At 38.5% G+C, this 14,435-nt stretch overlaps 1 protein-coding gene across 5 annotated transcripts in view; it reads right to left on the bottom strand.

Moving 5' to 3' along the window:
• Window positions 1-13,202, bottom strand: part of LOC102421113 (COBW domain-containing protein 2) — a 45,219-nt gene extending 32,017 nt beyond the window's left edge. Inside the window, exons 1-4 of one of the 5 annotated variants that reach the window (XM_006101052.3) lie at window positions 12,947-13,202; window positions 8,603-8,689; window positions 5,898-5,994; window positions 4,692-4,783 (exon numbers count right to left, since the gene is read on the bottom strand). In XM_006101052.3, coding sequence (XP_006101114.2) covers window positions 4,692-4,783; window positions 5,898-5,994; window positions 8,603-8,689; window positions 12,947-13,097 — 427 coding nt within the window. In that variant the 5' untranslated portion in view covers window positions 13,098-13,202. Of the gene's footprint in view, window positions 1-4,691; window positions 4,784-5,897; window positions 5,995-8,602; window positions 8,712-12,946 lie in introns of all 5 variants that reach the window. The other 4 variants (XM_023764569.1, XM_023764570.1, XM_023764571.1 and 1 more) reach the window with 4 other exon arrangements.
• Window positions 13,203-14,435: the final 1,233 nt, after the last annotated feature.

The raw sequence follows: 14,435 nt of genomic DNA, 5'->3' as shown, positions 1-14,435 counted from the left end.
CATTGAAACTCAAAAAATAGAGCATTGACAAATCCTTCCTCATGAAATAAAAAGAAAATTCTGTACAAGGAGATTCAACCAATCAAAAAAATACTGAGATTTTGGAGCTACATTTGCTAAGTTCTGAGGAAAAAAAATTGTGATCTGAAAATCTTGAACCTAGCCAAGTAATCCTTCAAGTAGAAAAACAAAACACAAGTATTCTCAAGCAATTAAGTATGCAAAAACTCAGGTTATACAACACCTATAGCTTGAAAACATAACCTGACCATGAAATTCAGTCAATCAAGAGAATGATCAACTAAGGAATGAGAAGCCACAATACTGGTAATGAGAACTAAAACTGCTTAAACAGAAAACTAAATAAAGTAGAACAGAATGTAAATATTAGAAACCTTGACAACATAGCACAGAATACAATAAACCTAAACCAGGAGGTGGGAAAAAGTTGAAGGGTATAATTCCCTCATCTTTTATTCCAGAGAGCCAATAGATAATGCTCTCAAAATTGAAATGTGTAGTTTAAAAAACAACTTGTCCAATTTGTTTGTATTCTTTAAAATCTTTTCCTTTTTACTTAATTCACATCTTTTGCAATCAAGAAGCATTTACCTGATATTCAGCAATTCCTTCACTTCTTTTAAATTCAAGTAAAACTAAATAATCCTACATAATAAAAGGCTAATATGCAAATTGCCCCCTCGACCGGGAGTTTGTCCAGGGGGCGGGGCCATCCCTCGAACTACCCGCAGACCCTCCCCCCAAATGGCCCCTCCCCCAAATGGCCCCACTCACCCCAATCAGGGGTGGGGCCAGCTGGACCCCATCCATGCACGAATTCGTGCACTGGGCCTCTAGTTATTTCAGAATAGCACAAGGAATGAGATCCCATTTTATAAAATATTTCTGCATATTTATACAGTTTTCAGAAGTGCATAGAACAGGGCTTCCTAGACTTATGAATTTACTAGAGGCACAGTGCACGAAATTGTGCATGGGTGGGGTCCTTAGGCCTGGCTGGCGATCAGGGCCGATCAGATTTCCCACCTCCCCGCCCCTTCCGTCCTTCGCCGCCCACGCGCTGCCACCGTGCAATTCCCCACTTCCCCCCTCCTCCGTCCCTCACCACTCACATCTGCTGCCACCCACCCCTGGTTCCCTGGCCCCAATTGGGCAATCAGGGCCTGCTAGCTGGGGGAGGGACCAGGAGGTTGGCCGGCAAGCCCCACCCTGATCTGGGTGGGGGGGCAATCAGGGGCATGTCCAGCTGGGGGTAGGGGCCGCGGAAGGTTTGGGGGTTCAATCAGGGTCCTGATCGGGCCAGTTGGCTGCCGCAGTGCATTCCGGTCATTCCAGTTTTTCTGGTCGCTTGGCTTTTATAAATATAGATAAGAATCACCTGGAGGTTGCTAGGCCCCGTCCTTAGAGATTCTGAATCAGTAGATCTGTGATGGGGTTCAAGAATCTGCTCTTTTTGGCCCTAACTGGTTTGGCTCAGTGGGTAGAGCATCAGCCTGCGGACTGAAGGGTCCCAGGTTTGATTCTAGTCCAGAGCACATGCCCTGGTTGCAGGCTTGATCCCCAGTAGGAGGTGTGCAGGAGGCAGCCAATCAATGATTCTCTCTCATCATTGATGTTTCTGTCTCTCCCTCTTCCTTCCTCTATCAAATCAATAAAAATATCTATATATAGAAAACTCTAATATGCAAATAGACCAAATGGCGGAACAACCGGTCACTATGACGTGCGCTGACCACCAGGGGGCATGTGTAGAACATGGCAGGCATCGGCAGCAGGCGGCAGAGCATGGAACATGGCGGGCATTGGCCTTAGTGAGATGGTGGAGCAGGTGAACCGGGGCGCCAGACCAAAATGGGGCGCCGGTCACTGTCATCAGGGAGAGCCTCTGGTGGTTACTGAAAATTCTTTGCTCCCACGTGCTGCAGTCCTGCCCGGCGCTCACACCTGCGGCCAGTGCCTGCCCCGCTTGCACCCATTGCCAGCGCTGGAGCCATTGCTCGCACTCGTTGCCAGCGCACCGCACTGGCCCTGATCGTTCGGTGCTGTCAGCGGGCGGGAGCAGTGGCTGCCGGCCCTGATCATCCCTCAAGGCTTCTCCACCTCCCCCTGCTCCTGAGGGGTGATTGGGGCCAGCAGCCGCTTCTCGCACCAGCTGCTGGTGACGGCCCCGCTCACACCCGCTGCTGGCGCCAACCCCAATCGCTCAGTGCTGTCAGCAGGTGCGAGCGGAGCTGGCACCGTCAGCGCATGGGAGGGGCAACGGTGGGAGCGGGGCTGCCAGCAGACAGGGGACCAGGGGCTGCGGCAGGAGGGGCTGGGCAGGGGCGCGGAGGATGGGCCGAGACCTGCCCTCATGCCCACTGCAGCCTTGCGGCCCACAGTTCCTTTCAAGGTGTACGAATTCATGCACTGGGCTCCTAGTATTAAATAAAAAAAAGAATCTGCTCCTTTCACAAACTCCTAACTGAGGCCAATACTATCATTCAACCATAGTGAGTAGCTTGGCACCGAGAAATCCTAGGAATGAAATTTACCTACTTGAATTTCAATGTATTGAAACACAGGATGATTTTATTTTAAACTTCATATTTTCTTAGGTATTCTTTAATTTTTAAAATAATGAATGTTTAATTTTTACCCAAACAATAAAAATCATTATTCTAAAAAAAAGTTAGAAGAAACATTAACCCATTTATATCTATAATTTGTACAAAAGTTTTATCTGAGATTTTTAACTTTTCTTTCTTCCTCTGAAAAGCTGAACGATGTTTTATCAAACTCATCTACTCTCAAAGGAAAGTTACAACAGGCCCTAGCTGGTTTGGCTCAGTGGATAGAGCATCAGCCTATGGACTGAAGGTCCTGGGTTCAATTCCAGTCAAGGGCACATGCCCATGTTGCGGGTTCAATCCCCAGTAGGGAGCATGCAGGAGGCAGCCAATCAATGATTCTCTCTCATTATTGATGTTTCTGTCTCTCACTCCCTTCCTCTTCCTCTCTGAAATCAATAAAAATATTTTTTAAAAACATGTTTTTAAAAATAAAAGAATGTCACATAGACCTCGTTTTCAAAAAAAAAAAAAGTTACAAGTTTTTCTAGTGTTACAATGAAAGATACTGATATTTGCTATTTTAAAAAGAGGCATATATTTTCCTATCTTTCTAGATTTAAGTAAATTTAATATTTAACACTAATGTAATAATTCAAGTTGTATCATTGGTCAAACCTATTGGAAATGTATGAAATGTATAAAAAACCCAGGCCTTCCATAAGGACCAAAACAGCCCATTCAATACTAGTTTGAAAACATGAGGGCAATGTTATTATATAATACTTCTAAGTATAATACCATTTATTACGTTTGAACCTTCAGTATACTACAATATTTCTTTTAAATAATTATGACCCTTTTAATAAATTATCCCCAAACCTTACTTTAATATAGTTTTATGGTCCAATGCCATAGATCCAGATAAAAAAGAAATAATGGTATAGATCGGACTTTCAAAACAAAATGGTATGAGTTGGACTTGGAAAAGGTTCTGCAAAGTAGGAATAAAAATGTTACCTAAAAGTTATTTGGGAACCCTGGCCGGTGTGGCTCAGTTGGTTGGAGCATCATCTTATACACTGAAAGAATGCCAGTTAGATTCCTGGGCAGGGCACATACCTAGGTTGCTGGTTCGATCCTAGGTCGGGTGCGTATGGGAGGCAACAAATCAATGTTTCTCTCTCACACTGATGTTTCTCTCTCTCTCTAAAAAAATAAAACATATATATTTTTAAAAAGTTATTTGGGTAAGAAGGAAATAAACCCACTGACAGAAACAGGTAGACTTTGTGTAGCAGCTTTCAATAGGGAAGTTTATATATAATTCCATTCAAAGGTAAAAATTTCATGAATAACCAATCTATACCAGGAGAAAGGCTTGGTTTAACTCTATACCTTATTAATAGTATTAGAGGCCCGATGCACGAAATTCGTGTAAGAATAGGCCTTCCTTCCCCCGCTGCCAGCACTGGCTTCCCTCTGGCACCCAGGACCCAGACTGGCTTCCCTCCGGCTGCCCACCAGCACCCGGAACCCAAGCTTCCCTCTGGCCCTGGCTTCATCTGGAAGGATGTCCGGAATGATGTCTGGTCTAATTAGCATATTACCCTTTTATTATTATGGATTTACCCCCAAAATTATTTTATGTTTAGTAGCAGAAAAACAAAATGCTAACAATAATTTATAGGAATAAGTATTATGAAAATTAGAATCCAAAAGCTCTTGAGTAGCTACAAATGACCCTCTAAGAAAACTGGATTGGAAATAATCAGAAATACTGGTAAGATCTTGCGAGGGTATAACTAATCAAATATAAACTTAAAAGTAAAATGATTCTATTTTTCCTAAATTTCCATATTTTTAACAATTTTTGTTTCTACTAAAAACCCTGAAACAATCAATAAAACTTCAAATTCTATTTTCAGATTAAAAGTACTAAGTACTTTGATTGTGATTCATCTTCTAAAGAACATGACAACACATATTTTTCCTCTTAACCAAAAAAATGTTTTTAAATCTAGAATAAAGCTTTAAAACTCATTTTAGAGATTTCTCTAGTATATTTATTTTAAAATATTTAAGAACTATATTATGGTTACTAATAATACTGTTTCTTACCAGGATCTGCTAATCCCGTGGTCTCTAACAGTATGTAATCAAATTTCCCCTTCTTCTGCATCAAATTCTCAATAGCTCTAAGACCATTGTCCCTGGAGAATACCAAAATATACTATTAGGTATTGGCCTAAATATTTTAAAGCAATCATTACAAAAATTAAAAAATATATTCAGCAATCTGAGACAAAAATATCTTTAGGCATGTGAAAATTTAACTCACTCCCAAATTTCTAACAAAATGTCCATCCAATATTTACCAGTGAAGGGAAAAAATAGATGCATATACACTGATAAATAAAAAGAAATCAAATACATGATAAGTTAATACTTAATTTTACTAAAATTAAAAGCAGAGGAAATGTTTGCTATACCTGACTATAAAATAAGTCAGAATCTATTATTTTTATATCTTTTGAAAAAAGTCAACATCCAAAATAGTAATAAATTTGTGAATTACAGTAGTTTAATATAACAGCTAGAAGGATACTACTAGTAAATACCATTTATCTCTGTTTTAAATTAGAGTACCAGGTTTTTTTCCTTATAACATAAAAAGTACAAGAAAATAATTAATAGATGCATTTTGGTTGTTTAAGAAAACCTATTATGACTTTAGCCTTGTTAGTACATTTGACTCAAAGTCAAACACCTAAGATAGTAAATGATGTAGAAGAAATTTAATTCACTAGAATATACAAAACTCACAGTGCAGTTGTTAATTTTCCTAATTCACTCAACAAATACTTGAGTGACTGCTATGTGTCCTTTTCTAAGATCTGTGGTATATTAGTGAATAAAATAGATAGTCCTTGGAAAGAACTATAACTGGTGGAAAATAATGTGAGGATTTTCTCTTTTTTTTAATAGTCATTCATTTTTGTTTTTAGAGGATGCAGTCTTGGAACAAAGACCAATGACTTATTAAACTCAGGCCAGTTTTCAAAGATAAAATGAGACTTTCATACACCACAGAGATTAAATAAACCCTGACATCAAAAAAAAAAACTCAATAAAAGGACCAAAGTATTAGAGCATGTAGAAAAAGAAATAAGATAGCAAGAAACACTTTAAGTCTATTTTCTATTTGAAAATACAATGAAGCAGACTGTGTAAATTCAGTAAAATTACACAAGAAATCAAAGCTAGAAATATAATCAGTTAACATTTACAGTAAACCAACAAGCACACTGTAAACACATTCCTCACTTTACTGAACAGCACAGGCAACCATTTCTAAGTTCCAGCCATTCTTCGTAGAGCTCTCCACCTTGGCTCACAGCTAAAGATTTCTCCACTGCACTTCCTGAAATAATAAAAAGTACTCTTTAGATTATGCTCACTAGCAACCAAATAAACCCCACCTATATATATAAAAGGCTAAGTGACCGACTGTCCGACTGACTAGCTGGTACATATGATGTGCACTGGCAATCCTATATAATAAAAAGCTAATATGCAAATTGACTGAATGGCAGATGACCGGTTGCTATGATGTGCACTGACCACCAGGGAGCAGCTCCTGCGTTGAGTGTCTGCCCCCCTGGTGGTCAGTGTGCTCCCACAGGGGGAGCTCTGCTCAGCCAGAAGCCAGGCTCACAGCTGGCGAGCGCAGTGGCGTTGGCGGGAGCTTCTCCTGCCTCCACGGCAGTGCTAAGGATGTCCCGTGGGGAGCGGGCCTAAGCCATCAGTCAGACATTCCCTGAGGGTTCCCGGACTGCGAGAGGGTACAGGCTGGGCTGAGGGACTCCGAGTGCACGAATTTTCGTGCACTGGGCCTCTAGTTGACTCGTGCATGTGCGATACATATAAAGCTCTTGCTGGGAGCAATCCAGACAGAATAGGAATACTCCTACCTGAACCCATTTTGGGACATGGTCAGTTATATGCTGCTTTCGCTTGAGTTTGAAGAGCGTGTGACGTTAAAGTTGTAAATACTTCATCACAAGGGAAATTAGTCAGGTACTCTGAAAGTGTTTTTACTCTTAATGTGGTATACAGGGAGATATTAGAATAAGTTTAATCAATTTATCAGTCACTGTTTTTATCAATGTTGTTTTTATATCATGTTTTTGTTGTTTTTATATGTCTTTGTTGTTATATCATGTTGCTATTTATTAATCAATTTATGCATTATTTTCATATACATTTTACTAATTTTCTTTCATCTCTGACACTTCTATTATAGAGAAAGGGCGAATAGCGATATTAACATATTTCTTCTAATTAATTTCCTTTAAATGTGCACAAATCTCTGCACCTGGCCACTAGTATATATACAATTGATACTCAATAACGGAGAATTCAAAGCAAAAAATGCATTTTATAACTTTTATTCTATTCTACTCATGCAGCCTCCTTATCTTAATCTATATTAACTCCAGCTTATTTTAGCTTTCATTTCTTACAAAGGATTTAAGTCCCTAAGGAGACAAGTCCAAAATTAATGAATCATACCATGGCACTCTTTCTTGTTTGTGGTCAACTTTCTAAATAATGTTTTAAATATTAGTTTTCATAAGCCCTTCAACCTCTTAAGGTCCTTATCTATATTTTTCTTTTCATTCTTCCTCTAAATTGTTTTTGTTTCTATTAGACAGTCTACTCAGTATTCCCAATGTGAGTAAAAACCTTGGTTCATTTGAGGAAGTTTGCTTAACCAGGGAATCAATGTGCTCACTTAAATATTAAATTTAGTTTCCTAGCGATGCTTACTTGAGAAAAAATATATTTGAGATTTTTATACACATAAGAATCATGTAAGAATTGTTTTTAAAAGTCTTATTTTTTCCCCAATAAAGAAATATAACAAAGCCAGGAAAGAGTTCTAAATGTCCAGTAACACAAACAGCCAAAAAAATTTTTTTTCATTCATATATTTTTTGTTTATATTTCAGTTAGGAGCTGACAAAGAGCTTTGAAAGGGGTTGCCACAGAATTCAGGGTGTAGAGAACATCAATAAAATGTGAAGGAAAGTATTATGAATGCTGTAAAGAACAAATTGTGACAATGACCCAGAAAGAATGAAGAAAAGTAGTAAGAAATAATGTTAACAATATCCAAAAGATCAGTTAATAAGAAGCCAGAATTTATGATTGTGATTTAAAAATCTTGGGATTTTAATTTTGTCTGACAGGACTTTTCTCTTTAGTTTACTGGAACCAGAAGCCACAGTTAACTGACAGGCCTCCCATCCTGTTCATAAAAACTAGCTCTTTTACTAATTTACAACAGAAAAAATAGTATACCTTATGAAATATCCCACAGAAGTTACATTTTTTGGCTTAAACTGAGCCTTTATTAAAATTCACACTTAAGAACTGTGTTTTATACTGCTGTATAGATTTTTTTAAAACTACAGTTCAACATTAAAGACAAAAAATGGAATGTTTAATGCATGTATTTTCACTGGTAATTGAAGTTTTCTGAAGATGAAGACCATATGTTCAACGTATTTTTAAAATCTTCAGTTTTAATTGCTTTGCTGATAAACATTCAGCTAGGAAACCTTACAATAAATGAAGCATTTTTAAATTTTTCAAAAGTCGATAGTAAACAATATAATCAGTACAAAAGTATCTTTCTAGTTCCTGAAACAACTTTCTTTCATATCATATATCATAGATTTTTACTTCTGGAGTAATTTATTTCATGTAAAAATTTAATTCCATTGATATGAATGTGAAAGTTATACAAAATAAAATTTTATAGAAACTATCTAATTTCAGTATTCAAAATCTGTCCAAAATAAAACTTGACAGAAATTAATCTCATTCTTCCAAAACTATCCAAATCAATGTATTCACATTATAATGCGTTGCATTTTCATTTTTAAATATGGAATATCAAGTCACAAGTGGAATGAACTATCTTATAAATTCTTGCAGCATAGCATTTGTTGAACTTGACTTACCTTCTCCAAATTCATTTAAAATAACTGCAACTCTTTTACTGTGTTGCTCTGTCAAAATATAGTTCAGAAGTGTTGTCTTCCCAGCACCTATAAAATACATTTTGTAGATCTTATAAAATAACAAAATTTAAAGATACAAAAAGATAGTCACAATGGTTTTAAAAATATTATTTAATCAAGTTTATTCCAGAGGAAGATTAAAGTACCCTTTGAAAAGTATTAAAATGTTTTGTTGACATAACATTTTATAAATACTCCTGTAAGTTGGATCACACAGATTTCTTCAATCTCATTATGACAAAAATAATATGCCTTCTACATAATTTATAATACAATTAATATAAGAGCTTTAAAATTTTCTATTAAATAAAAAAATATTGAACTAATGGCTTCCAAAGAATAAAGTATTCATGTAGTTTATATAATATTTAAATCCTTTTGCATGATGATAATGTTTCTTAGCCAAGAATATATGATTTTATTCCCTAAAACTTACATATAAAGACCTTTTATTTCAACATCCATCATTAACCAGACACCAATTCAAACTGACTATATGTCTACTTTTAGTATGCTTAAAGCAACCTATAAAATTGATTTTATATATATGCATCACACACACAAAATAAAGACTGGACGTAGGAAATAACAAAAGACAGAATATTCAGTCTTTAGAAAGATAAACTCATAAAGCTACACTAACTTTATCCAGTAGGTGGCATATTAAACCTAATATGTTCAGCTGAAGTAGAAGAAAAACATTTGTCTCGTGAGCCATAGACAGCAAAGTTCATAGAGAGGAAAAAAAAAAAGTCCCAACTGCACAGTACTGTATTTCAATTGTATAAATATATCATTTATTTATCTATTTTTCTGTTGGTGGACATTCAATTGTTTCCAGTGTTTTGTTATTACAAGCACTTGTACATATCTTCTGAAGTGGATTTGCAAGATTTCTAGGAATTTACTGAGTATCAGGGTATTAATATCTTCAACATTTCTAGGTCATATTCCTTTAAAAACTGTTGAAGGATGGAAGGCTTGTGTTTAGAGTGCTCTATGTAGGAAGCTCAATGTCACTGAAGTGTGAAGTATAGAATGGAAGGGACATACCTTGAGGAGGCAGGGACATGAGGAAATTCTTAAAACCAGTCCAAGTGTAAGAAAGAGGCCCTGGACATGAGTGCTGCACTAGGTAGTGGCAGTGAAAATGGAAAGGAAGGGGAGGTTGTAAGAGATCTTATAAAATTACTAAGGCTTAATAATTAATTATATTATGAAGCAAAAGACTTTAACATGTAGTTCATTCAAAAGCTACTATGGATCAGATTTTATGCTGGACCTTGGTGAAAAGAGCACAAGACAGAGATAAACTGCCTCTACCTTCATGCCGCTTAAAGGCATTAACTAGTACAGGAAGGGCAATTCAGATCAATAAAGAGGCAATTATGTCACAGGATGCTATTTAATAGATGTATAAGATGTTCTGGAGCACCTAAGAGGACATCTAGCCAGAAGAATAAGAGTAAGAAGAATATACAAGGGCCTAACTGGTGTGGCTCAGTGGTTGAGCATTGACCTATGAACCTGGAGGTCACCGTTCGATTCCTGGTCAGGGCACATGCCTGGGTTGCAGGCTCGATTCCTGGTGTGGAGCAGGCAGGAGGCAGCTGATCAATGATTCTCTCTCATCATTGCTGTTTCTCTCTCTCTCCCCCTCTCCCTTCCTCTCTGAAATCAATAAAAATATATTAAAAAGAAAAAAAGAAGAATATACAAGGGTTGAAGTTCCTGGTACCATTTAGAAGTAGGTCAATGTTGGGTCACAGTTTTGCAGGCTGGAGAGCTTGTCAAGAGCCAGACCATACAGGACCTTGTAATTCACGTTAAGGAATTTGAACTTTAACCCAAATGGAAACCACAGAAGGGTGTGACACAGTCAGATTGATGTTAATAAAGACCACTAAGGCTAAAATACATGGAATATATTAAAAGGGCATCAGGACTCAAGACTAGTCAGGAAGCTTTTAGGTGGTTGGGATCACAGGAGCAAAAGGATTTGAGGTGGATGATAACATGAAGTCTTGGATATTCTGAGTTTGAAATGTCTGTGGAACATCAAAATAGAAACTATCTGGGTATGAAGCTCAAAGAATGGACAGAGGAGGGGAAATTTTTAAAGGAGAAACCAGAGAAGTAGGTGGAAATATTGGAAGAAAAATGTGATGGAAGCGGAAGGAACAATGTTTCAAGAAATAGAAAATGATGATCAAGAATAAGCAGTGAGACTATAGCCTAGATTCAACAACAGGTTGCTGGCATGAGCCTCATTCCTAAGTTTCAGACCATTATCTCCAATGCTCAGCTGACCTACCAGTATGCAAAATGAAGAAGGCCAGAGGGGCAAGTCAAACTGTACTGTTTTGGACAAGGAATTTGTTCCATTTCACAGAAGAGCAATCTCTGAATAACAGTGGAAAAATACCAAAAATAAACTCCATTATAAAATTAGTCCTGAGTAAAAACAGAAATAAGCTTATAGTCTACAAAACAAACAAAAAAGAAACACCAGTGATTTAATTCTTATTTTTTATGTAAAAGGTCCTCAGGTGCACCAAGTTTGTGCAGGTCTCTAGTAGCATCTAGGAATGGTATTATTTCCCCAAATCATTTCACTTTTTTTACATTTCCCCACACTTTTAATAGGGTCATGTATTTATTCTAGCCCTTCTATTTAACTGTAAGGCTTTCAAATAATACTTTTCAAACTTTTCCAATTAAGTACCTCTAGTGTAAGCGCATCAACTGCCCTTCAGGGAACTGTAGCATGTTTGCAAACCTATGAACGCAAGTGTCCCAGTGCGTTCTTGGACGACCTCAGTTTAAAGACATACAATCTGCTTCTGGTCAAGATAACAGCGTCAGTAAATGTGGCACTCACATCCTCCCACAGCCACATCGAAGTTACAACTACACTACACAACAACCAGCAGTCAGAGCCTCCTGAAACGGAGCTGACAAGTCCTAAAACTTCCCTAACATGGTGAAGGAAACAGACACACAAGTTCAGGAAGCGCAGAGTCCCAAACAAGACGCAAGGCCCACACCAAGACACATCACAATTAAAATGCAAAAGGTTAAAGCCAAAGAGAGACTCTTAAAAGCAACAAGAAACAAGCGGTTACCTACAAAGGAGGCCCCACACGACTGCTGATTTCTCATCAGAAACTCTGCAGGCCAGAAGGGATCGACAAGAAATACTTAAAGTGACGAAAAGCATGAACCTCTAACAAAGATTACTCTACCGGGCAAAGCTATCATTCAGAATCAAAGGACATACAATGAGCTTCCCCGTCAAGACAAAGCCAAAGAAGCACATCACTGCCAACCCAATGTTACATGAAATGTTAAAGGGTCTTTTTTAAGAAGAAGGAAAAAAACAAACAATATGAACAATAAAATGGCAATACATACATTATACCTATCAACAATTGAATCTAAAAAACAACAACAAAATTAACGAACAGAACAAAAACAGACACATAGATAGAGATGGGTGCTGGCAGGATGGGTGGAAAGGGTGAAGGGAGTTAGAAGTAGAGATCGGCGGTTACAGAACAGTCATGGGGATGTAACAGGGGCTACAGTCAGTCATATCCTGATAACGGGGTATGGTGTCAGCTCGGAGGATCACTTAGGAAGGTCTCTAATGTCTAATCACTGGGGTGCACACCTGAAACATAATATTGTGTGTCAACTGTTAATTGAAAAATAAACGATTAAAAAGCAAAAAAAAAGTCTTGGAGGGCAGAGCTTTTATTCTTACCCTTTCTCCTACAGTGCTTTGAAAACAGATCTCAAACAAACGAAAAATAAAAGTTTGAGAGAGGTGGTATGTCCAGGAATCGCTGGGGAATGGCTGAGGGGAAGGGGAATTGACTAGGCCCGCCCCTAGTGTGGAGCATTTTACCGGCAGGGCATCCTTTAGTGGCAATAGACTTACAAGATACGTATTTCTGACCCCATTTTGCAGAGGAGAAACTCGACAGGTGACCGGTATGGTTTGCATTTTCAAATGAGGTAGATAAGCTTCAGAAAGGTAATTGTTAAAGGTCGCGGGCGTGGTTTGGGGGCGGGTCCGGGCTTCAGACCGCAAAACCAGAGCTAGTTTCAAAATGCGAGGTTAATGTTGAGTCTCACACGGTAAGTGTGAATCGGGGAGCCAGAGGCCCAGCCCGTACCTCCGGAGGCATTTGCTGCTGGCCGGTGGCCGGAATGCCTAAAATCTGTGAGCCCCCCCGAATCCCAAGATACACGGGTTCTCTGACCGGGATGGTTAGTTACCTAAATACCCGGTGATAATTGTGACTGGGATCTTAGCGTCGGGGCCAGACTTTTCCTCCTGCTCGCTTTGCTTCGCCTCAATGGGGACCAGTTCAGGACAGTCCTCCGCCAGCTCCTCGTCCTCGTCCACAGCGCCGAAGGCCTGTGACATCTCGGCCGGCCGACAGCACGCAACCCTCTCCCTCAGCTCGAGAGCCGGGAGCAACCCGGCGAACGGCGGCTGCTCACGCCGGGCACGCCACGCCAGGCGCAGTGTTGACGTCATCACGCCGCGACGCCAGGCTCCTCCGAGTCCCGCCCCTTTTACCTGGGCTCGCGCTGAGGGCCGCCTGGCGCCTTAGACACGCCCCCAGGGTGTTCCCGGAAGCTGAGCGCGGTGGGCGGGGCTGTCAGGTTCGTAGAGGAGCCCAGCTCCGACCCGGTCCCCGCGTGCGCCGCCGTCTGCGCTTCAATAGCTAATGGCTGATGGGGGCTGAGGCCAGGCTGGTCGGAACCGGGAGTGGGTAGCCTGACCTAAACAGCTCCCACAGGGCATAGACTTTACCAACTTGACATTAAGTGATTTTTTTAGTATAATTTAAAAAATTGTTTTGATTCATAAGGAAAGAAATGGAAAGTTATAACAATACAATGTTAATTATAATATTTATACCTGACGAAATAACCAGTGAAACCTTTTTCTCTTTTATAATTACATATATTATATGTATATCCAAATTTTTACAATGTACGCACATTACTTTCATTGTTCTTTGTCACTATTTGTTTGAATCTTAGGTAACCTGAGTTCATTTTCTATATTCTTTGGTTCATGACACTCTCTCAGCATTAATCCATGGATAGCCCTCCTTTATATTAATACATACAGAGTGTCCCCCCAAAATGTATGCACACTTTAACAACTGATAGCTCAATTTTGAAAATGAAATGTATTTTAATAAGCATGGCCTCTATAATTATTCAAAGTGTGTGTGTACATTTTGGGGGACACCCTATATTTGTAATGAACTCCTTTGCCCTCACCCCTAAACCAAGAACATTACCAATAAGTTACAATGACCTATATGCCCCCCTCCTATTCCAACCCTTGGCCTCCCCCTTAAGGTAGTAAACACAATCATGAATTGATTATGGGTGATTCATTATTTCCTCTTTTCTTTTTAGTTTTATCATATATATCAAATATATTTAGTTTTATCACATATGTATTTACCATATGTATTTAGTTTTATAATATATATTTAAAATATACATTTTGTGTTAAGATAAAATTAACATATTTTCTGAGTGTATATATATATATATAGTTTAATTTTGTCTTTGAACTTTGTGAAAAGAGTGTCATACAAAATATAAACTCCTGGGGTTAGCTATATTTTTCAGCTTCAACATTATATTATATTCTACAATATTATAACTATACAGCAATTTAATTTTTATTTTTTTGTTAAGTTTGTAAGGTCTGTAAATGGCTGGGTGGAAAGGAAAG

This window comes from Myotis lucifugus, unplaced genomic scaffold, assembly GCF_000147115.1.
Source record: "Myotis lucifugus unplaced genomic scaffold, Myoluc2.0 scaffold_337, whole genome shotgun sequence".
NCBI classification, from domain to species: Eukaryota; Metazoa; Chordata; class Mammalia; order Chiroptera; family Vespertilionidae; genus Myotis; species Myotis lucifugus.
Note: the sequence above shows the minus strand (reverse complement) of the source record. Positions and strands in the feature narration are given on the sequence as shown.